At 35.6% G+C, this 25,478-nt stretch overlaps 1 protein-coding gene across 1 annotated transcript; it reads left to right on the plus strand.

The window, feature by feature from the left end:
• Positions 1 to 2,262: 2,262 nt before the first annotated feature.
• SLC38A11 (solute carrier family 38, member 11) lies at positions 2,263 to 25,478 on the plus strand. The gene is made up of 11 exons (XM_009703597.1): positions 2,263 to 2,374; positions 2,795 to 2,869; positions 5,731 to 5,865; positions 7,707 to 7,772; positions 9,452 to 9,558; positions 10,098 to 10,177; positions 18,319 to 18,389; positions 19,312 to 19,473; positions 21,204 to 21,316; positions 21,982 to 22,113; positions 25,233 to 25,478. The coding sequence occupies exons 2-11, from the start codon at positions 2,809 to 2,811 to the stop codon at positions 25,476 to 25,478; spliced, it is 1,173 nt and encodes a 390-aa protein (XP_009701899.1). The 5' UTR covers positions 2,263 to 2,374; positions 2,795 to 2,808.

Below are 25,478 nucleotides of genomic sequence, written 5' to 3' on the forward strand. Positions count from 1 at the left end.
AGCGTCCCGGGTGGGTCGGTGCTTCAGCCGAGCTCCCCAGCTGTGCTGATGAGCTGGCAGCAGCTATGGCTTTTTCATCTCTGTTCAGTTTATGAGGAAGAAAGACTCATAGGTACTATGCATGGAGAAAAACCACAATCTGAGGGGCCTTATTCTTGTGAGGCAGGGAAACCGTGGCTGCTGGGGGTCACTTGAGGACCAGAACTTGAGCACCCTGTCTCTTGGTGGGCCCACCTCTATCAATACGATGGTGGGTGGCCCTGGCTCTCTCATGGCCTGCAGCTGGTCCCTGGGAGAGGACCCTGCAAGAGGCAAACGTGTCCCATTCACCTCTTCCACAGCCTTCCATGTTGCATAGCTCACTAGCATGCCTCCCAACAGGCATTCCCTCCCGCATCTGCAGTCCAAGTGCACCTTGAAGAGGGCTAGCCTTCACACAGTAGCCATTTCACCTGTGTCACAATTTCTGTTTCCCTTTCTTGTTCTTTTTGCCAATTCAAATCTATGTCTTCCAAGTGGGGAAGGGTTCATGACAGAGTCTTTGAGCTGTACGATGCACATTGTGTTCATTTTCTTGTAACAACTGAGAAGAGGGAACTGACCTGTTCTAGTTCGGTGCAATTTCACATGTACTGTGCTCTAAGTAGCAGAAAACGTTAACATTTTGGGAGAGAATGATAATGATGCTTCTGCTGCTCAAATTAGTAGTGAAATAAAATGTAGCACTTGTAAGTCTAGGTGAGAAACAGCCGAGGGAGAATGTTACCTATAAAACTGCATGTGACATGAAGAAGCTAAGTAGGAAATAGTGGTTGGCTTGTCTGTGATGGTACAAAAATTTTTGAGACACCAAGTGGGAATATTTAGTGGTAGATTCAGAACAAAGAAGAGAAACTGTGTCTTCATATGATGCATAATTAAGATGTGGCATTCATTGCCACATGAAATTGCGGATGCTAAAAACCAAACATGGCTTCAAAAAAGGTCAAATTCAAGGAAAAATCCATTAAGGGTTGTGATGCACCAAGAACGTATCCGCTTTGGGAAGTCCAGGGTATGCATACTGATGAAAGCTGGGACAGGAAGGTTATTTGCTAACTATCTATTTTTCGTGCTCTTACACTCTTCCCTAGATGCATTCCATGGCCACTCTCAGAAATGGGATATCAGGCTATACTGGCCTTTGATCTGAGCCAGTATTACTCTTCTCATGTTAGTAGTGCTTAAGGATTAAAAGTTCCACTTAAGTATGTAGCCATCCTTGAGGCACTCTTACGCTTGTCAGCTTATACCACCATCTACAGATGACTTAGATTTATCAGTCATTTAATTTTTTTTCCCAGGAGTATTAGTGACAAGCATCTGAGTTTGTACTACCTGCTATATATGTTAAATAGGCTCCTGCATCCATGAAATAGTAGTTTTATTTTCATGGTAAGTACACAATGTTTTGCTTTTGTAGAACACAAGTGGGCAATTTCTTCATTAAGTGCATGTTCCTCTTTTGAATTACACAACTTCATTTAAAATACTGGCCTTCTAATGAATGATTCTGAAATCTTCTCTGAGAGCAGAGTGGTGATCTGAGAGGACCACTGCATCCTTATGAAGAAATGCTTTTTAAAGATAAGAACTTTAGGTTTTGAAGCTACTGGCTACAAATTGTGCTTTGAACTTTGGTTTGTACCAGACCTTCCCACAGAAACTCTCTGGGACTAGCCAATTTTATAATGTCATTAACTATTCATAATGAACTAAACCATTGGATGACACAGAAATGTTTAAAATTCTGGATAAAACCTTGAATTAGAGCATCTTCAGATGTTGGCATACTTTACTAGTAACTCTTGAAATTGATTTTGTTCCCCTGATTCAGGGGCCTATTTTAACTGTCCCATTGTATTAGCCAAAATATTTTCAAAAATACTTGATTTGCATTTCTGGCTTTGGAACATGACTAAAAAACTTTTTGTTTAACAGCCTGCCTCTGAGTTTATATACATTTCTGTCCTTCCACTTACTTTTTTTTTTTCAGAGAAGAATTAATTAGAGAAGATTATGGGTCAGACTTATACAGGAATTAGAAGCCTAACACCCCTTTGATTTCTCACTGAAAAAAATGGGATTTAGTTATCAAAATACTTCTACAAATCTGAGTCCGTGACAATTTTTTTGATCTTGAATAGACTATGTGTAAAATCCTTGTTCTCACCTATTTTTCTTATGTATAATGTTGTCTTTGTCTTCCTGAAATAGGTAGAAACAGATGACCAGACAGCCCTCGTTAGTAAACCCAGGAATAAAGGAGGAAACAGTAATCTGGCATCAGCTGGATTTAACATTATCAACTCTATCATAGGATCAGGCATTATAGGCAAGTATACTTTTTGTACTATCCTGTGTTCAGCCTTGTTTATACATGCATGGCTATCGAGTTTGGGGAATAATACTGTCGTCTTACTTTCTGCTGCTGTTCCTAAAGACTTTTCTCTATTTTTATTTGCTTACTATGCAAAAATGCAGAGGTGTCAGCTGGGATCACGTCTTACAGTGATAAATACCCTACAACCTCTTGCCATAATGATCAGAGGACTGGTTGGGCAGGCACTGACTGAACTTCACAACTCGGCAACATTTTGTCCACTGAAAATAATCTTTCTGAGGTTATTAAGCGTGCTGGTCCAATTTGGGAGATTGATAGCATTCTTTAAAATCTGAGTATTTCTTTCTTTTGGTCATCACAAATAAGTATTTGGAAAGATTCTTCTATAATCTCTCCTTTTCTTATTTACAGGATTGCCATATTCAATGAAGGAAGCTGGTTTTCCACTAGGAGTACTACTTTTATTTGTGGTTGCCTATATCACAGGTACTCTAAACGCAGTTTCTGTCGTAAAGTGAAAATTAGTCTTGCAACATTTATCTGATCTTGAGCTTAATGATACCTTAAACAAGTGTATCTATGACAATAAAAATGATTGATTTTTTCCTTACCTCTCTAATCCCTTGAGCAGATTAGTAAAAGTAGAGAACTGTACTGCACAACATATAAAGCTGCTTTTTGTGTGCATATTATTTTTATAAAGCCTAGTTTCTTAGACTAGGTCAAGGTGACATTTGGAAGAATAGCTTTTATTTCTGCCTCATAATCACCTAATTTAGGTGATTAGTCCACTGTTTTTACCCTAATTAAGAGACTGATCCTTGAGTGTGTTGTCTATCAGGTTTTTTTTGAATATAGCACAGAATGAAAACCTTTGGTTGTACTATGATTTTGAATATTTTATTTAATTATCATTCATCAAAAAAATAACAGATTTTGCTTCAGAAATGGACGAGTTTTGAAATCATATGGTAAAAAAAAATAATTCATTGGCATCAAAGGAGAATTTTTATAAAGCCTCTGTGGATTCAAGTCTTAAAATGACAAACCAAGTCAATGTGAATGGCACAAATTCTTCTACCTGTATGCTGAGCATCAGTTGATGCTTTTCGTTGCTTGAAATATCATTTAAGGGTCTGCATAAATGATCGAGATTTGACTGGAGAGCAATATAGCATAACGAATATGTTCCTTCTGAATGGAAAATTTTCACTATGGCTTCACCCTCAGTAAAAATTTTCTCTGTGGCTTCACCCTCAGTAAGTTTGCAGATGACACCAAGTTGGGTGGGAGTGTTGATCTGCTTGAGGGTAGGAGGGCTCTACAGAGAGATCTGGACAGGCTGGATTCATGGGCAGAGGCCAACTGTATGAAGTTCAGCAGGCCAAGTGCTGGGTCCTGCACTTCAGTCACAACAACCCCATGCAACGCTACAGGCTTGGGGAAGAGTGGCTGGAAAGCTGCCCGGCAGAAAAGGACCTTGGGGTGTTGGTCAACAGCCGGCTGAACATGAGGGGAGACCTGATCACTGTCTGCAACTACCTGAAAGGAGGTTGTACCAAGGTGGGGATCAGTCTCTTCTCCCAAGTAACCAGTGATAGGACAAGAGGAAATGGCCTCAAGTTGCACCAAGGGAGGTTTAGATTGGATATTAGGAAAAATTTCTTCACTGGAAGGGTTGTTGGGCACTGGAACAGGCCACCCAGGGAAATGATTGAGTCACCATCCCTGGAGATATTTAAGGCCTGTAGACGTGGTGCTTAGGGACATGGTTTAGTAGTAGACATGGCAGTGCTAGGTTAACAGTTGGACTCAATAATCTTAAAGGTCTTTTCCAGCCTAAACGATTCTATGGTTCTATAGCAAAATACATTAATGAAATCATATCATAAACAGAGCTCAGAAATTTCAGTTACTTTTCTGTATGAAATCTGATTTGTCCTTTGCATTTCTAAGTATTTTGAAAACTTTATAGCCATAGGCCCAGAACCTGTGAATTAAACTCAGGATTTTATTATGTTAAAGATGTGGCTCAATGTATCTTGCACAAGCAAATTATGACTATAGTTATAACTTTTTGACTTGTAGCATTTAAAGTACAGGCTAAGTGTGTCTGTTAGCATTTATTTTCCATAGTTTTTAATGAATAATTGGTGAATAACTGTTATTTAGCAATTCTAACTGTATTTCATTTTGGGGGATGTTTTTTAATTACACTGGGTATAGTCCTAGATTAACAGACAAATACAATTTTAGGTTCTTTAACAATAAATCTTTTTCAAGTTTTGTGGGTCTAAGATCCCTTGCTACAAAGACTTAATATTTCTTGTACAAGATCAGCTCAGTATGCAGCATAACTGATAATGAACAATTCTGTATTTCTGTTTTTGACTGCTCACAATTATAGTATAAGTGAGCATATATTGTCTAAGAATTGCGTATGATCATGGAAATCTCTGGGTTGCTTTCACATTAACAAACTGTAGAAATCTCCTTTGTAAAGACTGAAAATTTCATAATTTTAGTCATTCCCAGAAGATAATAAACATTGACACTATTCACGGATAGGAACTGTTCCTATCGCAGCATAGATTACAAGCTAAGTGAAAGCCAGATGAGGAATAGATGAGGTCTAGCTACTATCTGTCAAGACATCTGCACTATGGTAATAAATTCTGTGCTGTAACTAATCTGGACTGAAAATTTCCATGGTGCTCAAATGAATACTAAAGCATAGCTTGACATAACATCAGTATTTAGAACTTTTCTTCATAAATCTGGGAGTAATTCTGCCTGTGACATCAGCCCTGTCTCAAGGCACATTGCTTCATGGTTTTCCAGATAAATCGCTTTGTAAAAGTGTTCATAATATTTTTATCGTAAACAATGGAGAAGACACAAAATACTAACCAGGCTTTGTCTTGCAGAAACTTAGATAAACAGCTGAGTAAAGCGATTGAGAGTTCTAGCACCGTGACACAGTCAGTCCTTGTACTTCATGATATAATCAAGCGCTCCATCCATTCAGAAGCCCTCTGCATTATTAATCGAATTTTTCTTTTTTGCTGCTTGTGACAATTCTTGTTCCCTTTAACCATACTGGAAACCAATGAAAATGAGTCTGTTTCTGCTGTTCCTAATTGGGAAAGTGGGAATTTCCTTCCAATATGGGCCTGTAACTCCTGGGTTTGGTGGACTGAGGTCCTTTGTGAGATTTCTCATCCCTGCTATTCCCAGTGCCACTGTTTTCCTTTTTGCAGACTTTTTTTAAGGAGCGAAAAAGATGAGCAGTAACCAACCACAAGTTGGTTCATACTGTCTTTAACAATAATTCTATATTTTAACAGATTATTCCATTATATTACTGATCAAAGGAGGAAACCTCTCCAGTACCAACACCTATCAAGAGCTGGTCAGAAAAACATATGGTTTTGTAGGTTATCTAATTCTTTCAACTCTTCAATTTTTATATCCATTTATTGGTAAGATCACATAAAATATAAGTGTTTACTTTTTATAAATAACAAGCTTTTTCACATTATCTCATTCTTTCACTGGTTAAATACTAAGAACTCTGTAAAGAATATACTGTATATGCCTCTTTCCTATAAAAAAAAAATAAAATTGCTTGGAGTGTTCTGAACAATGACTGAGGAAGAATTCAATGAATTGGAGGACCAGAATAATAGAAATGAACAGAAATGTAACAGCAGAGAAATTCATGATCACACACTTAAAAATTAATGACAAAAGAAGTTATGAGAAATCGAAAAGAAGAGATTCTGTTCTGGAATGAGTAACAGAGCACAAAGTAGATGTGCCTGAAACAAAAGGAAAATATGACTTTAGGAGTATGTTGAAGTAGTATTTTTCCAAAGATGTAGTATTATTTATTGGGGAAGCCACTGATCGGATCTTGCTTTGAGTATTATGTGCTGTCATTGCTCTTCAAAATTGTTAGTTCAGCCTCATGCCCAATGAGCTACTGGGAAATTGGGCAGTCAAGACCCCTTTGAAGAAATAGTGAAAGAACAGCATTCTGAGCAGGAATTAATTAGACTGGAAATTTAAAATAAAGTGTTAATCTGACTCTGCCCCCTACCTTAGTAACATAATCAAATCTTAAATAAGCTTGGTATTTTCACACATAGGGCTGCAAGGGGTGGTGACTTGAGATACCAAGAGTCTGGACTCAGTGCCTGGAGAGTCCCAGATCAAAATTCCTACTTTGGGAATAATCAATCTGAATTTATTACAGGTAGCTGAGATTTTTAAGGGAGTCAAGTTACTGTTACTGCAGGCAGGCAACAATATTACACATGTTGATTTGAAAAAGGATATAATTGCTACTTCATAGAGAATATGGAAAAGAGTTGTAAAAATCTTGGTCCTTACCATGGAACCAGTTACGGATATGCATGTGCTTGAACTTATTTCTATAAGTAGTGTTAATGACTTACAATTTCACAACAGTGAATATTTATACATTAGTTAAGGTCAATACCTATATTTATGCTGTCTAAATGGTGAAGCCCACATGAGTATATAAATATATTTTGTGTGTATGTATACACACACACGCACATATACACACTTCTAGTGTAGAGTAAGATAAGAATGAAACATGAATGTTAACGCCACAGTTACTATTAATGAGAGGAAGGAATGGAAGTCCATATCTAATATCTTTATCTATTTTCTCCTCCTTTCTTCTGGTTTAAAGATTTTGCAAACATTTTACATGAGTTAGGAAATCCTGTGCATTTGATTGCAGGACTGATTATTAGACTAACAAGGGAACTTTACTAAATAGAAACAAGAATTTGAAAAGAAATTTATGGCAAGTCAGAATATGGCAAGTCATTTATATGGCAAGTCAGCATAACAGCCTTGCTTATCCGACTGGATTCTTGCTTCGGTTGGGGGGAGGGGGGAGGGGAGCATTAAAGAATTTTTTTAAATTTTGCTTTAAACCTGAAACTTAGAAGTTTTAGGTGCTAACCAGAATTCATACAAGAGGGATAGTGACATATAATCCAGAAGTGTACAAAATATGTGTATTAAATGCTTATCAAATAGTTCATATTTGACTTGTACTAACAAAAAAATTTATTTTCTTTAAGCTATGATCAGCTACAATATAATAAAGAATTTTTTTAAATTTTGCTTTAAACCTGAAACTTAGAAGTTTTAGGTGCTAACCAGAATTCATACAAGAGGGATAGTGACATATAATCCAGAAGTGTACAAAATATGTGTATTAAATGCTTATCAAATAGTTCATATTTGACTTGTACTAACAAAAAAATTTATTTTCTTTAAGCTATGATCAGCTACAATATAATAACAGGAGACACTTTAACTAAAGTTTTTCAGAGAATTCCTGGAGGTAAGATGCATTTAAAAAATTCAGAATGGAGAAAATGTATTGGATAAGAGTATAACGTAAATATTTAGGGATTACTTGTTACTTTGTTTCTAAATGACTCTCATATATATTTAAAGTTGAAGCATATTTATATGAAATTTTTTTGTGTTTTTTTTTTATAGTAAATCTTTCTTAAATAAAAACTATGAATCCTAGTCCTTAGTTATCATGGAATCGGTGTCATTGTGACCACATGCTTCAGTGAAATACTAAGCAAATAGAAGGAGTCTTCCACAGTGGTATATTTACAAGGTCATCATATTTTGTCATCTTTTTTAGATATTTTCTGTAATAATAATTTGAATACTGAAACTGCACTTTATCTAGTGAACAATCCTGGATGACTTGCAAATATTATAATGGATTTAATGCTTACTTAAGCATGTCTGTAATAGTTGGTCATGAAGTACATATGTAACTTTCTATTCTTTTAGATATTCATTGCAAAACCAGATGTGACATTTTGAGCTTTTTAACTCATGCATTTGTTAACCTTCCTTTGCTGTGAGTTTTTGCAGCAGAATCAGTGAAGCAATTTGTGTGCATGTTTACCGTCTACTTTAGCACAAAGCCAGCTAAGCGAAAACATTCTTCACTGGGAAATTAAACTAAAAAGAACATGTCTGCAATGAAGTGGAAATTAGTATTTGTATGAATTGTTTGATTTTTCACAGGAGGACTGTAGTTTTCAGCAGGTGAAGCCTGCAAGGTGTGGATGCAATTTTAATTGTCACACTCTGTTGTTATGTGAATACTTGATCAGGTTGATAGTGACAGTGAATATCTAATAATTTATATACAATATGACTTCTGTAATAGGAGGAAGCCCCAGCATGGCATATCCTTTCACCTGGTAGAATGCCTGCCTGGAAAGAGGTGTGAAAGCATTATAATCTCCCAAAGAATAGAGGGAACTGAACATACTTTTCATGTCAATTGCTAGTCGTTTTCCAGCACTAATTATTCAGCAAACTTTCATTCAAGTCCATGATTCATGGCAGCCTGACTGAGATATGTTTTATTTTAAGTTGTGGTTGGCTTAAAAAAAACACCAATTGTACAAATAAATCCCACTGGTTGCAGGGAGCGTTAAAACATTATTGTTGCCTTCACATGGTAATCTGTATTTTACAAGTGGAAGCCAACTGGCAGCAAGAAAGGAGGTGCTCAAAAGAAACCTCGAAATTTACTTATTATAGGATCATTCTTTAAGAATTTGCTTATCTTCAACAGCACACTAATTGATGTCAACACACAGTGTCAAAAAATCCTCAAGAGTAAATGGCAGAAAGGAGCGGTAGAATGTTTTACTTGCAGTCTGCCAAGATTGACCCAGGCATGATGAAAGAAATGAATACTAATCTATGTGTAGAAATGACAGACTTCCAAAGTTTGGTATAATATATGCCATATGTTACACATTTGGTTTGAATTTGCAAAATTCTTGTGATTATGCACATGCTGTGTATGGCTTCCTGAAGGTTGGTTAATGCCTAGTCTTTATTTCAGTGTTACTTGGCTTGAGTAAAGGGGATAAAAGCCTGGTCAACATCAGTTTGTTACTCTTGGCCTTTCAGAGGTAACTAACTAATCTGTTTCTCATGTCAGTCTCTTAAAGAATATTTTCTTTTTTGCTTTAGTTGGACCAGATAATGTGCTTGCTGACCGTCACTTCATAATTCTTCTTACCACCATCATCTTTACCTTGCCTATATCTTTATATCGAGACATAGCAAAACTGGGAAAGGTAAATCATAAAAGCAGTTGATTTTTGGTTTACTTTTCTGTATGCCATTAGAAAATAACTGCCAGTCGTAACTTACTGTATTTGAACTCAATTATGTCTGGCTAGAACATGTTAAATATTTTGGAAGTTCAGACTGTCTTCTGTCCCAAGAAATATCGGAAAACTTGGAATAGTTTAAGCGAAACTTTGGTCTCCATATGAATTGCTAGAATTTTTCCATGTACTGTTAGCAGAACTCAAATCTTGTAAAGCACTGGGTGTTATAGACCTGATCTTGAAATGCTGAGTGCTGTTGATTAGAAATGTTTAAATGGGACTATCACTTAAAATTAGACAAATAGTTGCAATTGGGTAGTTAATTAAAAAGAATAACAAATGAAAAGATGATGATATAGGACAAGCTATCTAATTATAAATATTTGATGTGATATTTAGAACTTTACTTGGTTGTTAATTATTCTTTTAAAAAGTACATTATGCTGCTAAGAGGTCAACCTTTCAGCAGCTTACTGATTGAAGTTGTGTTTTTACTTTTACAGGTATCTCTTATTTCTCTGATTTTAACCATTGTCATCCTGATTATTGTGATGGTGAGGACAGTAACATTCAGTCCACAAGTGTGAGTATTCTTACACTTGCCACAAAGTGAATTTTTGATCATACGTAATCTGTTATTTCCCTATTGCATATATCTGCATGGCTGTGGAATGTGGCTGTTTTGGGAGAGACAGAGAAAAAATAAATCTGTATTAACAGTAATACCAAATGAACTGCTAAAACATGCTTTATCCTTTTTTTTCCCCACTTCTATTGCACATAAGCAAATTTAGAAAAAGTCTCAGAAAACTACAGATTAATTGGAAGTTGTGGGTGATATGGCTAATAGCAGGTGGCTCCTGAATAGGCATGTGAGGTTGTCTGTCATTTGAGAAAGCTTTAATTTTGTCTATTATTGTCAGATGACCTATATTTACAATCTTAAAATAGATGGTATCTTAGGAATATTTCTGTTAATATAATGATTTCATAATAAAAATTGAATACAAATAATGAAAAGAAAAAAGAGAACACAATAATAACTTTATACTGTCATTTGTGAAAACAACAATATAAACACGCAAAACTATTTTCTAGCACTCATACTCTGAAAGTAGTATTTAACATTGGATATTGGAGTGTTCTAGACAATTTAGTACATATAGATATGTCCTGAGGCAGTATTTTTATAATTATATTGCAAGAAAGTGTTATGAATCTATTATCTTTCATTTATGGCCTAGAAAGTCTGCCTTTTTCCTTATCCTTTGAATCTGAAGATATAGTAATAAAGACAACAAACTATTTCTGAATGTGCTTTTTTATTTATTGGAACTGTTTTATATAGTATTTCTAATGTTTCTGTAAGAAGGGGTTTCTTCCACCGTGATTGTTTCAGCAGTGTTATGCATAATTGTTCATTTGTCTTACTGCTGTGATACGTAGGTTAATTGCAGGGTATTAATGTTTAATGCTAGGAAGATGGCTAGAATAGCAGTTTCTAAAGTTGTACCAGGTGATGTTGTCTATCGTCCATAAAACGATGCACTCAGAACAATGTGGGACTTCCCCCCCCTCCCCCGCCCCTGCATCTTTCTGAAACAGTATGTTTTTCATACTGTGTGTTAAAGGGGTGTTTGAAAGGGTGATCTCAAAATGCCCTGTCAAAAAAGGAAGAAGCTGTACATAATGGTTACTGATGAGCTTGTTACTGTGGTAACATTTCTTCTCAACAGTTGCGATGCACTGAAAAATATGGAATGCCTGGTTTTATTTTTTTCTTACAGTAAGTAATGTTAGGTTTTGAGTCATTCTTAAAGTTTTACTTTTTAATTCTGTAAAGATTTCCATTTTTGTCTTTACACGTTTTGTTTTCAAAAATGCATCTAATACGTTGTTAAACTGTTAACGAGAATTTTTTGCCTCACAAACATTCTATCAATGTCTATTTTTACTACTTCTGTTTTACAGTTAGAAATAGACGTATACTTTAGTTATTAAAACCCTCTTCTAATATTTTGTTAATGGTATAATGGTATGCCATTTTTTATTTTCCAATGAGAATAAAGAACACTAATATGTTTTAATACGGGTCACATCATAGTATTGTAACATGTGAAACAAGTAAATAATGCATTTAGTGTGAATCCTTATTAAAATGCAATAGAAGTTGCAGTTTTCAAAGAGATTTAAAAAAATCATGATTATAAAACATAGTCCTCACATCCGTCATATAGGAAAAGAATTTGTACGATCCTAGATAAAGGTTTGATGGGGCCAAGAGAGAATATTTAATCCCTACCATTGTTACATGGCAGAACTTAGTGTATGCCTGTCATTGATGACAGGTGATTGTCTAGTTTGTTCTTAGCAATTCCATGATTTCCCATTCTACTTCTTAACTAGACTTTTCTTAAGAATTCTCCCTAAATGTATATCATATGTCTCTCTTACTGCATTTCATGTTAGTTGCTTCCTGCCTAACCATGGTAGGTATGGACAGCAAACTGTTCATCATTCTTCAGATGCTTAAAAAACACCTGTAAAGAGCTGTAACTTGTCCGCCTTTGGTGATCCTTTCTATAGGCTAAACAAACATAGTTCCTTTAGTTTCTCTTCTTCTCATTTCTTCTTCTACTGATCATTCTCAATGGCTGCATTAAGTTCTCTGCAAATTAAAAGTGAGATTGTGGTGCCCCAACTGCCTGTGGTATTCCCATTGAATAGCAGAGAAGAAAGATTGATGTATCTTACATGCAAAGTGTCTTGAGATCCCTTTCAACTGTATCTTTTTGGGGATTGCCATGCTTCTGTTTATGTAACCTAGTTTGATGTTTGCCTCTTTGGAAGGTGGCATGACATTGTGGACATACCTTGAGTTTGCAGTCTAATAGAGGCACCAAGCCCTGCTCTGCAGAATTGTGAGCCAGCAATTTTTTTCCTTTACTCTGTTTCCATGAAGTTTGGGGTTTTTTGCTTGTTCCCCCTGCCCTGTTCTCATGAAGCCTTTTTTTCCCTGCATAACTGTAGAAATTGTCATTACAGAATTGAATACTGCTTTATCAGATGATTTATTCATTTACCAACTTATTTATGATTTTTCTTTTTTCACCCTGTTCTTTAGCATCCTTGTGTTAACTGCACATTTCATGCTTTCTGTTAAGAATGCTTCTTACTTTTTGTTCCATCATTCAAGTTACTGCTGAAGCACTTATTCAGAAGTGCTGGACTCGGGACAGGTTCCACTGGAATCCTGTTCGGCTCTCTTCCCACTTTGGTAATTACTCTCTGAGTAGTAATCAGTTTTCACTTACCTTTAGATTTTTGAAAGTGAAGATTGCTTCCCTTTGAGGGATACAAGAAGATTATTTGGGTGTGATAAAACTGTCTTTTTGCTTAAATGCAATCCATGTTCTGTTTGAAAATTATATCTGTTATTTGGACAACAGAGAATATTGTCTTTCCTAGAAACCTGCAATGTCTTAGACCATCAGTGAAACAATGATGTTATTAGTATTTTTAATGATTTGATGTGCTTGGAGCTGTAGGCTGAAAAAGAGCAATTATAAGTCTTTGGAGTGTTGCATTTTTATGTATTTTTTTTAGTTGCTTTGGGAGTAGAGTGGGTTGTCCAGAGACATTATAGGAATGTTATTTTCTTGTTAGTTCTCAGGAAAATAAATAATGTATTTATAATGAGGGATTGCTTGGTTTAATTTATTTCCTCTTATGACAAACATGAAACTGAGGTACTTTTCCTCCTGCCCCCCCCCCCAGTTTTGCTTTTGTTTAATGTCATCCATATGATTGTTTCCTGAGGGACATAATGAATCTGCAGCTAAAATCCAGTGTTCTGGACTCAGAGTTTACTCTCAATAGTTTAAGATGTTGGATAAAAATATATTTTGATGATCCGTTCTTTACTTTATTTCCACCTGCTTATAGCTGGGTTGTGATCAAAAACAATGGGTTAGAATTATCTCAAACTGTAAATGTGCAGTACGTTAATACTGCATAAAATAACTTCATGCTTCAAAGCTGAAATTAACATTCATTGCTGTAACAAGCAATATTTTATGTAGCTTATAAAGATGGATCATTTTAATTTGGTGTTCTTTTGGAAAGAATGTCATGATATCAGTGTCTGCATAATACATAAATCTCTAGGAAAAACTTCAAGAGCATCTGCTACACATAAATAGGATGTGAGAATTACTCAACTGGCAGCTGATCACAGGGATGAACCACCAAGTGTTCAGGAAAATAACTTGAAAGTAGAAAGTTGATTCTTTCCTTCATATAAATAATCCAGTAGTAAGCAAAGATAAACTTTAATGTGTGATGAAATTAAAAAATAAAACTAAGCTACTGTATATTTACAGAATTGCTAAGTAGTTCATTATGGAAGAAATAGAAGTTAAAGCAACTGTAACTAAGTGAGGCTGACATATAGCTTTGCCTCGTCTGTGTTCTTTAACAGCCGAGATGACTTTGATTAATGTAAAATTCAAGGCTGATATGAGCATTACTCATTTTCTTTCCATTATGTTGATTGAAGTTTATTAATCTATCAACTTTTTCAGTATCTTTAAACTCTTAAAATTTAAACAAAAGCTAAAGAGATATTTTACCTTAGAATAGAATTGAATTGGAATTTTACAATTAATTTCCTAAATGTCTAAATCATTGAATTAAACCTGAATGAATCTGCCATGTGTTCCTGGATTATTTGGATAACTGACGGTTTACATGTAAACTTGGTGTTTTGTCACTGATCTTCAATCTAAAACAAGTCTTTTGCTCCTTCCAACAGGTAGCTCCCTTGTCAAACATATGACATTGCTTCCTCTCTAGAAATTAACTTTTTTTTTTTTCAGTCAGTGTTTCACACCTGCAAGCTGGGTTGAGATCAGGGACTTATGTTTCTCTTGCCCTTCTTAAAGATATTTTGCTTCTGATGCACTCTGCTGCTGTATTATATTTAGCAGCATTTCTACATGAATGACAGATAAGATTTCTGCATAGCATGGATCTTAAAGATGGGGAATTATTATACTGTAAATGTTTTACAAGAAGTAGAATGTATGCTGGTTTAGACTGCCAGACATATCAGCCCAACTCGTACTCATGATCTGGATGTGAAATGCCATTTACCCTGTTAGGAAGTCTTAACCTTTGCCTGGTTCATTTGTTCTTTTCATTTTCCCCTCTTCTTATGTAGATAAACACGTGTATTTTCAAAACTTTTTAAAACTCATTAGCGTGTTTATTATGCTATACTTTCCCTTAAATATACTGAAGACTGAGTAGAGTCTTATTTTCTTAACTTCTAGGCTTTCTTCATTGCCAGGCTTCATTACCGTCCTACAGACAGTTTTTATTGTCAGTCTGTCTTGCTGTTGTCTTACTTTCAGCTGAGACTTTTCCTGTCTGGGGTCTCCCTTGGAACATATTTGTGTTCAATATTCTATTATTTTTGTTCCAAGAATCATAGTTATGTTACCTCTCAGATTTATTTTGTGTTACAGCTTCTACTATATATGATACAGACAGCTCCCAACAAGTGCATTTAGTATCACAAATGTACTTCTGTTAACTTTCATTATGTTTCATCGGCTACTTCTCCAGCATGAAAAAAAACTTTGTGTTCATGCAGGCATAGCCTGTGTTTTTATACACTGAGTGAGCAGCAGTAAGCTAGCTGTTCTTGTCATTCATGGATATTCACAGCTACTGCTATTCTTGTATCAGCAGCAGTTAAAATCTTCCCCTAACAATTCCTAACAAGAATGTAGGTCAAACTGGTCAGAACAAAGGTCCTTCAAAAAAAAAATAAAATCCATCTTGAACAGTAGCAGCAGGATTGAAAAAGCAGAACAGGTATAGTGTTACTTGCTATTCTTCTGATAGACTGCTTCAGCCTGTGTATGCATCTGCCTACACAGACGTATATATGTATATGAATGTATGTATATTTACCTTGACATTTGATACTAGCTATTTACATGAGGTGCCCTTTGTTTTGTGAGTCATTTTAAGTGATTATTCACTGTATGGCTCTTCCATAACAGCTACTGTTTCCTGACCCAATTTTCTCTCTTCCTGTCTGAAGTCTTATTTTATATAGACACTTTCATGTCACCTTCATCCTTTTTGAGGAGCTTTGCATAAGTCTCTGTCCTGCACACTGGACTTGGGGGTGGTTTGTTGTTGATATGATCAGAAGTCTAGAGCTCTTGACTCTTAGTTCTAAACACTCAGAAATGAAATTTCTTACTGTGTTTCTTTCACTTAGTTTATGTATCACATCTGTGTAAGATCCCTCTGTTCCCAAGGTATGAAAAATGTTTTTCAAAACACATGCAGCAGTATGTGACTTACTGTAAGAAAAATTCATATACTGTTGCAAATGTTGTCTGTACCAATGTGCATTGTATGACATTGCAATCTGCTAGTAGTGTTCAAATCATGGATCTGAAATTCTTTTTCAATTCTGCAACTAGAATGGAAGGAATTTATCTTCTTAGGCCTGCTAAATAAGCAGGATTTTGTTCTTTTGGATTTTTTTCCCTCAAATAATACTCCTAATCTGATTTGTCAGTCATCCATAAAGCAAAGCTATATTTTGGTCTGTTGCATATTCCTAGTGCATAAGCTAACACTGTGCAGGGGGAAAACTAACTCTTGTGATTTTTTTTTTGTAATTGATTATTTGTCCACTTTATTCAAATATTTCAACTGAAGTTCACATGCTTTCTAAATTCCATTTTTTAAATCCCTGTTTGTAGAGTTTATGATATAGCTATACTGTCGCACAGGATGTACCATTTTCACAGAAATTAAATGTGTTTCAGACAAAAGCATTCTTTATCTCTGTGCATTTTAATTTGGTTTATAGGGTATTAGATTATCTAAGTGTTAATTATTTATAGAAAATGGGGTAAAGAGACTTTCACAAATTCTGTTGTCAAAGGATAATACAAAACAATTTTTCATTCTGTATGTTTGATATCAAAGCTGACCTCTAGTGGTTACAGAATGGAACAGCTGTAATGTTAGCTTTCTGTAGGCTATTTTTATTTTGAAATATTGATTTATTTTTTTTCCCCGATGTGAAGTTTTCCTGAAAAATAATACATTCAAAATTATGAATATGAATTGTCCACAGACATCTCTACTGGTTTGAAATCAGTGGCATCAAGTTAAGGAAGGCTACTCTATATAAGGAACTACAGCAGCTGTAGTGGATCGGAACTCCTATTTCACAAGACAAATACGAGATATCTCTATTTCATCTATAGTATTTATTACGTCTACATGATGAGAATGTTTTAGGAGGGCCATATTCAGCTGCTTAAGCCTGGAAACAGTATGTTACAGCAATCAAGACAATATACTGCATCTGAGGACAAAAAACTGAACTTGATTTTGATGCTCAGGTTCTATTCACTTCAAAGTTAAGCTTAGCAACCACAGCTTAAGAGCCAAAAAGGTGCTCTAAGTCTGAACTGAATGTGCATTAGAGACTGTAAATCTGGTTTTGATATGGAAAAGGAAGGATTGACTATTTGAGCTCTCAAGAAATAGTAAGGTGTGAGCTCTGAAAGGGGAAATAGCAATTTTTTTTGTCTTTTTTTTTTTCTTTTTAGAGGGGGAGAGGGAGTTTAAACATTTGTAAGCGATGAAACCTAGCATAACATATTGTACTACAGCTGTCAAAACCAGCTAGTTATCACCAGATAGAGGGAGAGACAAAGCTGCCATTGCTACCTTCACAGAACTGGCACGAGTGCCATACTGCTTCCTAGGGCAGTAGGGAAATGGCAGCTAAGGTCTCAAGTGACAGTAGCTTTCCTCTAAATAAAAACAGAGCAATCAAAGTTAGCAGCAGCCAGCTTTTTAAGAGCGATCTTCTCTGTACTGTTCCTCTGTGTTTTAATATTACAAAGATAATATTCAACTGGCTTGTGAATTTCATTTTGTATTTTTAGCAAATTGTAGTTCTGGAAGAGGATATTTCATGTCCTTCATTTTGGCTTTTTATTCAGAGAGGAAGTTCATCCATCAAATGGATTTTAACAGAGTTTGCTGATGATTTTCTGTGGTCCTCTAAGAATTACAGTTACCACAGGTCCAAAACTGTGGGTATATCTTAGAGGAGCAGATGTGGGGGATATTACATTCTTGCCTGATTATAAAATTCTCCATAAACTCTCTTACACTTTATTTTATTCTAGTCCTTTGGGAACTAGCAGAATCTTTACTATGAGGAATAGTTGGAACAGGTGTAAACAAGGCAAACTGCCTCACTTGATTTGTAGCCTAGGAAAAAAGTATCTCTGGGCTGCATGGATTACATGTGCAAATTCAAAGGAAGAAATTGCCTCTGAACAGTCAGAAGAGATTTTGGGTTGAGATAACCTTAGTCAGAATCAATTAACAGCTTTTACCTTCCCTGTTGCTGTTTCTTGGTATATGATGACTTGAAGAGTTTATTTACAAAACTGAAACAGGCTGACATTTTTGGCTGTAAGAACTGGTTACCGAAATACTTGAGTCAAAACAAGGGAGGTTTCAATTTACTGCTGATGAACACTATGGCCTACTTCAGAGAGTTCTGGAGATCTGACTAGCAGTTCTGTATTACAGCATAGTATTTTAAGTTATTTTTAATAACTGATAGTTGAAAAGAGGATAATCTATTTAAACAAATGTCTGTTTTAGACCCAAATCAGAAAATGCATGGATATTTGCAAAATCAAATGCAGTACAAGCCGTTGGGGTGATGTCATTTGGTAAGTAATTTTTTTTAATATTTTCAATATTCAGATCAACTGTAACAAATTATTTAATATTTTGGACCTAGAAATCGCATTTTTTTGATTGTAATTTTTTTATATTGATGTTAAGCTGGTTTAGAAAAAAAAAATTTACTTTGAGTCATCCATATGAATCTAATTGTTATGGTTTAAGACATTATCCCTTTCCATTGCCCATCTAGCCCTAGAGGCTACTGCCACTGCAGCAGAGACAGCAGTGTGGCTCGTGAATCCAGCTCAGCTGTGCAGGTCATCTTAAAACATCTGCAGCAATAGGAGTAGTCTGATAGATAAACTGAGGCGGCTGTGGTCGTTCTGTGTTCTCTTGGATAACATCTAACAGAAAAATCTTAGACTGCAATGCATACATTTGCTAGAGAGTGCCTGTTGCTTCCCGCTTCTTACAGCGAATCATTCAGGTGAGTCTCAACTTACCTCCATTATCCTCATTCTAAAATCTGTTCCTGCCTGCAGGATCTGATATATTACTTCTTGTTAATGTTGTGATAATCTGAGGCCTCCCCATGCTTGCTGCTGGCTAAAATGGATGTCATAGGAAGTCTGAAAGTAGCAAATGGCTCTGTGGATTTAAAAAAATAAATCTCAAAACTCCTGTTGGGTTCTTAAGCAAAAAAAGAGCAGGAAGAGGCAACAGGTGGAATGGAGGTGTGGAGGGTGGGAAATGGCATGGCATTTTAGGGTAATGTAATCAGAATCATCTCAGGATGAATATAAACCTTCATTGAATTAAATAAGTAACAGTTCAAGCCATTTATCTTCACCACCCATTGCAGGATTAATGTTTGTATTTAATAATGAGTGGATTCAAACATACTCCGTAAATTTATTTTATATGCATAAATTCATGCATTTGCTTTAACTGTCATGTGTGTTTCAGCATTCATCTGCAACCATAACAGCTTTTTAATATATGGGTCTCTGGAAGAACCCACATTAAAGAACTGGTCTCGAGTCACACATGTGTCTGTCTCACTCGCTGTTGTTATCAGTGTAGTGTTCGCTGCATGTGGATATATGACTTTTACAGAATACACAGAAGGTAAACTGTTCAATCCCTCAGTTCTGGTGCTCGCTGTAATCCTTACATTTCCACCCTTCTGTCTGACTTTTGCTGTCAATATCTTGGTGACTGTAAAAATGCCAAAGTCATGCTATGTTTGGACAGAAATAGTTAGGACTATTCCTTGTAGTTAGCCAACAACTAAAACAATATGGAAAGATGTCAGCTAAATGCTAATAGGTATCAGATTCCCAAGTGTAAGCCTCACCAGTGGAAGACCCCTTTGAATACTTCCATAATCAAAATACTTCTGAGGACTAAACATCTATAATATAGCCACATGGTCCACTAGCAGAGAGCAGTAAGAACAAAAATTGCCTTGATTTTTCTACAGGGTACCTAACATATATTTCTGTGCATTCTCCCGTATCTTTTCCTGTCTGTGCTAATAAGGCATCCTAGCTCTGACTTAGAGATATTTCCAATCTTTACAACAGCTGTTCTGCTGTAACTAATCCTTCTGTCACCTCTGTACATATATGAATATACATATCTGTATAAATAGATATAATCAATGTTACATCATACTATTTAACATGATTTTGTTGAAGTAGAAAAGGTGCTTTCAGAAGAACAAGGCATAAATTTGTTCAGTGCATTAGCTTCTTCAGGAAAAATACATACTTCATAAGCAAGCAGGTTTTCTGTTATTTAATAGTGCTGTTCCAAATTGTAGGAGAAGGCTTCCATCTTTTTCCTTTCCTGATAAGCAGCAGCACATAGTTGAGAACAGAGGAACTGTAGGATGCGGGTTACTCATTTATCCATCCTTTTTTTCCTGCCTCCAGTGCTGTTTATGCAGAATAATTTACTGTTCTAGATGCAACTGTAGCTAGACGAAGTGCAAATGGGCTGAGATATTTCAAGTATAGAAACTTCTGACTGCCATTATCCTTCAGCGTATCACTCTGCTGTAAGCAGGTTCCACCTTATCTTCTGCCTCCCCTGTCAAAATCTTTTGGCTGTTTTCTCTAAATTACACCTTATTGCTTCTTCAGTGCCATTGTGATCCTAAAAGTAGTAAGTCATAAGACAGTATAGTAATCGGGTAGAAAAGACCTGATAGATCACCTGATCGCTGTCCTGCAGTGTCTCTTGTGCTTGAGAGATCATCGTTCGAGATTCTTTGTGCTAAGTGCTAAGCAAGATGATGATTTGAATTCTCTAGCAATGCTTTTGTTGTTAGATGTAAGAAGATTTGCTAGGTAAATGAATGGGGTCAGAATATTTGAAATTCTTCACTGCAGCTTATGAGCTATGATTAGATACTTCTCAGGGAAATGTAGTTCTCTAGAGGTAACTCCCTGGGCTTCCTTGTGTAATTGTTGCTGTTCTAGGAATTATATTTTTAAAGGAAATGTATCTTTTTACATACAAGCTTTCTTTCTGAATCTGTCACGTTTATTTAAACAAACACCATCATCTCATACAAAATCTGCGCTAAGGGGAAGATAACAGATGACAAACTCTAATGTGTATATGTTAAAATATTTTTGAAAGATAAATGCTACTTCAAATAAAAACACTGCTACTAGCAGGATAGGGTGAAAGTTCCTCCTGGGTGTAATTTGTGACTGTAACTACAATTTCTTGATATGTGTCAGGAGAGGGGATCAGGAAGTCTCAATTACTCCAGTAACTTACACTTCAATTTGCAAATAGGTAAATGACATGAAGTTCAAACTAATTGATGTTTTTCTGTGCCTCAGGAGATATATTTGAAAACTACTGTAGAGATGACAACCTTGCTACATTTGGAAGGTTTTGTTATGGAGTTACTGTAATTCTGACCTTCCCCCTTGAATGTTTTGTGACCAGAGAGGTAAGAATTTATTACATTCTCCCTTTAACAATGTTGATACATATTAATAGTATTCTCATGTTATTAATGCATATTGTAGCTGAAGCCAATGGTTGATCTGTAATAAATATCAGCATAACCTATCCTGCTACATGCAATGATTTTGAAGTACTAGTTGTACTGTTTCGATTCTGGCAGTACTCTGTTGTTTAACATTTATTATAATATTATCCAATATTATATTAGTAATTACTTAATAATATCAGGACTGCTTAAAATTCCAAGTTTGGCATAAATGTCACTGTTGTTATTATGTTGAGAATAGCCAAAAATAGCATATTTATCATGCTTACTAGTTTTGCTTTGTGAAAGTATCTCCATCTAGGAAATCCACCTATTCAATAAATAATTTTAAGTGGTTTTTAGTCTGTAGTGGGCAAATGAGAAGAAAGTAAGTATACCCTAAATCCTGCAGGTATAACTAAGTCAGTCTTGCAAGTGTTCTGCAATTTGTTATGAGTTAATTTTGGAAGTGAATGAAGATGTTTTCTTCAACTAAGATAGGTAAAGTTCAGTCAGTGTGTTCTCACCCATTCTTTTAGTTTCCAAAGGTTAGAAGATTTGGAATAAGCTGTTTGTTAACATAAAGAGCAAAATTAAGGTTTACAATTGTGGTTCTGTTTCAGGTGATTGCCAATGTGTTTTTCCATGGGAACCTCTCAACAATTTTCCATATTGTTGTGACAGTAGTTATCATCGCTGTGGCGACTGGTGTATCATTGGTGTATGATTGCCTTGGAATAGTTTTAGAGCTGAATGTAAGTGAACCTGTGTACTCTTATTTAATAAATCGCTTTTTAATGAAACAGAACTCCAGAGCTCTTCTGAAAATTTCACGTAATTTGACATAGTAGTCAGTAGAAATGTTAGTAGGAAGAAAGGAATTATTCACTGCTTCAAAATTGGGTAATTAAAGCAGAAAGGAAGTTCAGGAAGTAAAGTTCACATGGTTGGGAGGGGTTTTAGAACAGTTCTGGAGATAGGGCAAGTGCCTATGACTTATCAAATATATTTAAACTACAGTGGAAATCACTAAAATACTCATCCTAACTGTATTACAGGACTGGCTTTAGCATGCCTTTCTCTAATCCCTGCTTCTGATGAAGTTGGCAAATTACTAAACACTGGGGCAGATCCTAGTGATTGCCTTGTGCCAAAGGGGCAAAAAACAAAGCGGGGTGAAGAAAGAACCAGTAATAGTGAAAGCACAGAGATAGTAACTGTAATTTTTCCCTGCTTTGGACTTAACAGGGAGCAAAACTGAGTAATTTCATAACCTGAGTGTGAGATTTTTAGGAGGAAACTGCTTTGTTTGCCAGTAAACATTCCTGTGTCTGGTATCGCCTCATAGCGGAGATGGAGCTTACCAGGCAGGCCACACATGGCACTTACTGCCTTGAACCAGTTTTAACACATTTATGTAACTTTTTTGTTTGGCTGGAGCTGCTATGTAGTCTACTTGAGTGCTAGACTACTAGTTAGCAAAGTAGACTTACCAGATGAAGTCAGTCTGTTTTGGCACGGAACGTACATTTAATCAAAGGAAATGTTTTAAAAAAAAATAATCTGATCTACATTTATGATAAACATTGTTTGTCTTAACAGTTTACCTTCAATTTCAGGTCAGTTATTTTTAATAATTAAAGAAGATGTGGAAATGTCATACTCCAGGATATAAAATTTAGAAGGGGGAGAAAACTTTTTAAGGGCAGCCTTTACTTCTCTATAGAAATATTTTAGAATTGCCTCTTTAACGTCCCTGTCCATTGACAATTTCAAGCCATATATTGCATGCTTACTGATGGAACAAAATGGAGGGATTTGTTCCTTATGCTATGTGATGCATGTACTTGTATGTACATTATGATAAATGTACACTGTTCTGATCCACAGTGCAGTTTGTCTGCTAACTGAGCAGTAATGAGTGATTTTGTAGCAGGTCATGCTTGCAGTAGTATTATAGAACAGGTCTTGAATATTCAGATAAGCTATCCAATTACCCTCTTAGTAATAATTGCCTACATAGTTTCTTCTCAGTTAATCCCTTCCAAATTATAACGAGCTCAAAATAAAACAATATTCCTATTGGTTTGGTCAGGAGGTCTGTTTCCATTAACATTTCTCATTTGTGGCATCTATTGGTAATTTCTTTTCCATCTTTTTTCCCCTCTGTTTTGACGTTACAAGTGCAGAAAATTCACATATGTATGTATATACACACCAATAAAAGTATTTAAATGTGTGTATACATACATACATGCCTATTCTGGCCAAATACCGGAATACTGATATAATGAATCTAATTAACTATGTGTGCCTATATATGTCTATGTTTTTTACATTTACTATATGGTATAATATGTTAAGAATAAATTTACACCAGAGGACTGCCAGTGAGCCTTTCTAGCATGAATAAATATGTGTGATTCCTATTTGGAATTAAATTGTTTTAAAATAATCACTCAAAAGCAAACATTCCATCAATGCAATATTTTTACCCAGAGATGCCTAAGCAATTACTGATAGCTTGATTCAGTTACAAATAGAAGTTGGTAGCCAGGCATTTGAGTGGGTAGCTCATATCTTGTGGGTTTTTTTTTTTTATCTTTTTAAGAGAGAATTTGACAATACAGTGGTACGTATTTATTGGATGTGATCGTTGTGCTTAGAAAGATTGTTCAGTCTTGATGTCCACCAGTAGAGAAAAATGAATAGGCAGAGTCTACATGTGAAAGAAAGATGATCTGTCTTCTCAGCAGCCTTTCTGTCCAGCAGAAGACCTGTCTTTTGGCTCTTCACCACAGATGGCATTTGCTGCTGTTTCTCTGACTGTTTACTTTTTACCTGCTCTGGTTTTAAAACAACACAAGCTGTTGTGTTTGCCCTGTGGTAATTCCCTAGGGAAGCCGTTCAGTCATACGGGAGTCAAGGGTCCATGGATTTTGCTGTGCTGTTTTACTGGGATGCTGATTTGTGTTGCTTCACATACTTAAGAGTCTCGGTTTTTATGAAGAAGATACTTTGTGCATGTACATATTTTTGATGTCTGTACTGATCACTGTTAACAAGTTCATCCATAAAAATATACAAAAGTTTGTACAAACAATAATTCAAAGATATTCAGTAGACTGGATATAATTAAGTTGAAACATAGTGTTTGTTAAGTATGTGACAAGTAAACACTCAAAATTTCTGCATAAAATGCTCTCTTTTGGCATGTAATTCATATGTTAATCTGTGGTGGCTTAACTGTAAAAAATATTTAAACAGGTGCTTTTTATCTGTCCCTATCTAAGACAGCATTTAAAGAGGAGCTGAATTTTTAATAAGAGGGGAGGTTCTACTCTCTCAAAGGGCACTTTGCTTTCATAGGGAAGTCATCCTAAATCAGGTCATAGATTTAGAAACTGATCAGAATTCTTTGAAGTGTTATGTGATGTTTCCACTTTTTTTTTGAAGGCATTTTTGAAGACATATTATATGTAGACTCCTGCATGGAATGATGTTAAATATTCTAAGTCAGTTACAGTATTGCAGAACTGTCATGTTTGGACTTTTACTGTACTTATGAAGCTGAGAAACTTCTGGTAATCAGATTTAATAGTACTTGCAACATAAAATATTATTTGATATCAGCAAAGCAAAAGCATTTAAATAAATCTGAATTATTTCAAATAATTTTACAGATACTTTTACAAATTAGTTGTGACTTTGAAAAGAAAGTTTCCCATAAAGCAACACTGGAAAAGGCCTTTATTTCTGGCTTTACTGTTGCATCAATCTAATCACAACCATTTAAAAATTTAGGTTTTTGTTCTTCATATCTAAATATACATGCTTATGAGGGTTTTTTCTATTGTTGTTTCCCCATACACAGGGAGTTCTGAGTGCTACCCCACTTGTTTTTATCATCCCAACAGCGTGTTATCTAAGGCTGTCCAAAGAGCGATGGAACCATTCAGATAACCTCATATCCTGCCTGATTCTTGCTGTCGGTGTGCTAGTGATGACAGTTGGGTTTGTTTTGACTATCTTGCATCCCCAGGAATGTAGCCATGGGAAAGAAATGTTCTACTGCTTCCCTAGTAATGTTTCTTTTCACAACAGTACTCTTCCACCATAG

Source organism: Cariama cristata, unplaced genomic scaffold (genome assembly GCF_000690535.1).
Source record: "Cariama cristata isolate BGI_N322 unplaced genomic scaffold, ASM69053v1 scaffold28377, whole genome shotgun sequence".
NCBI classification, from domain to species: Eukaryota; Metazoa; Chordata; class Aves; order Cariamiformes; family Cariamidae; genus Cariama; species Cariama cristata.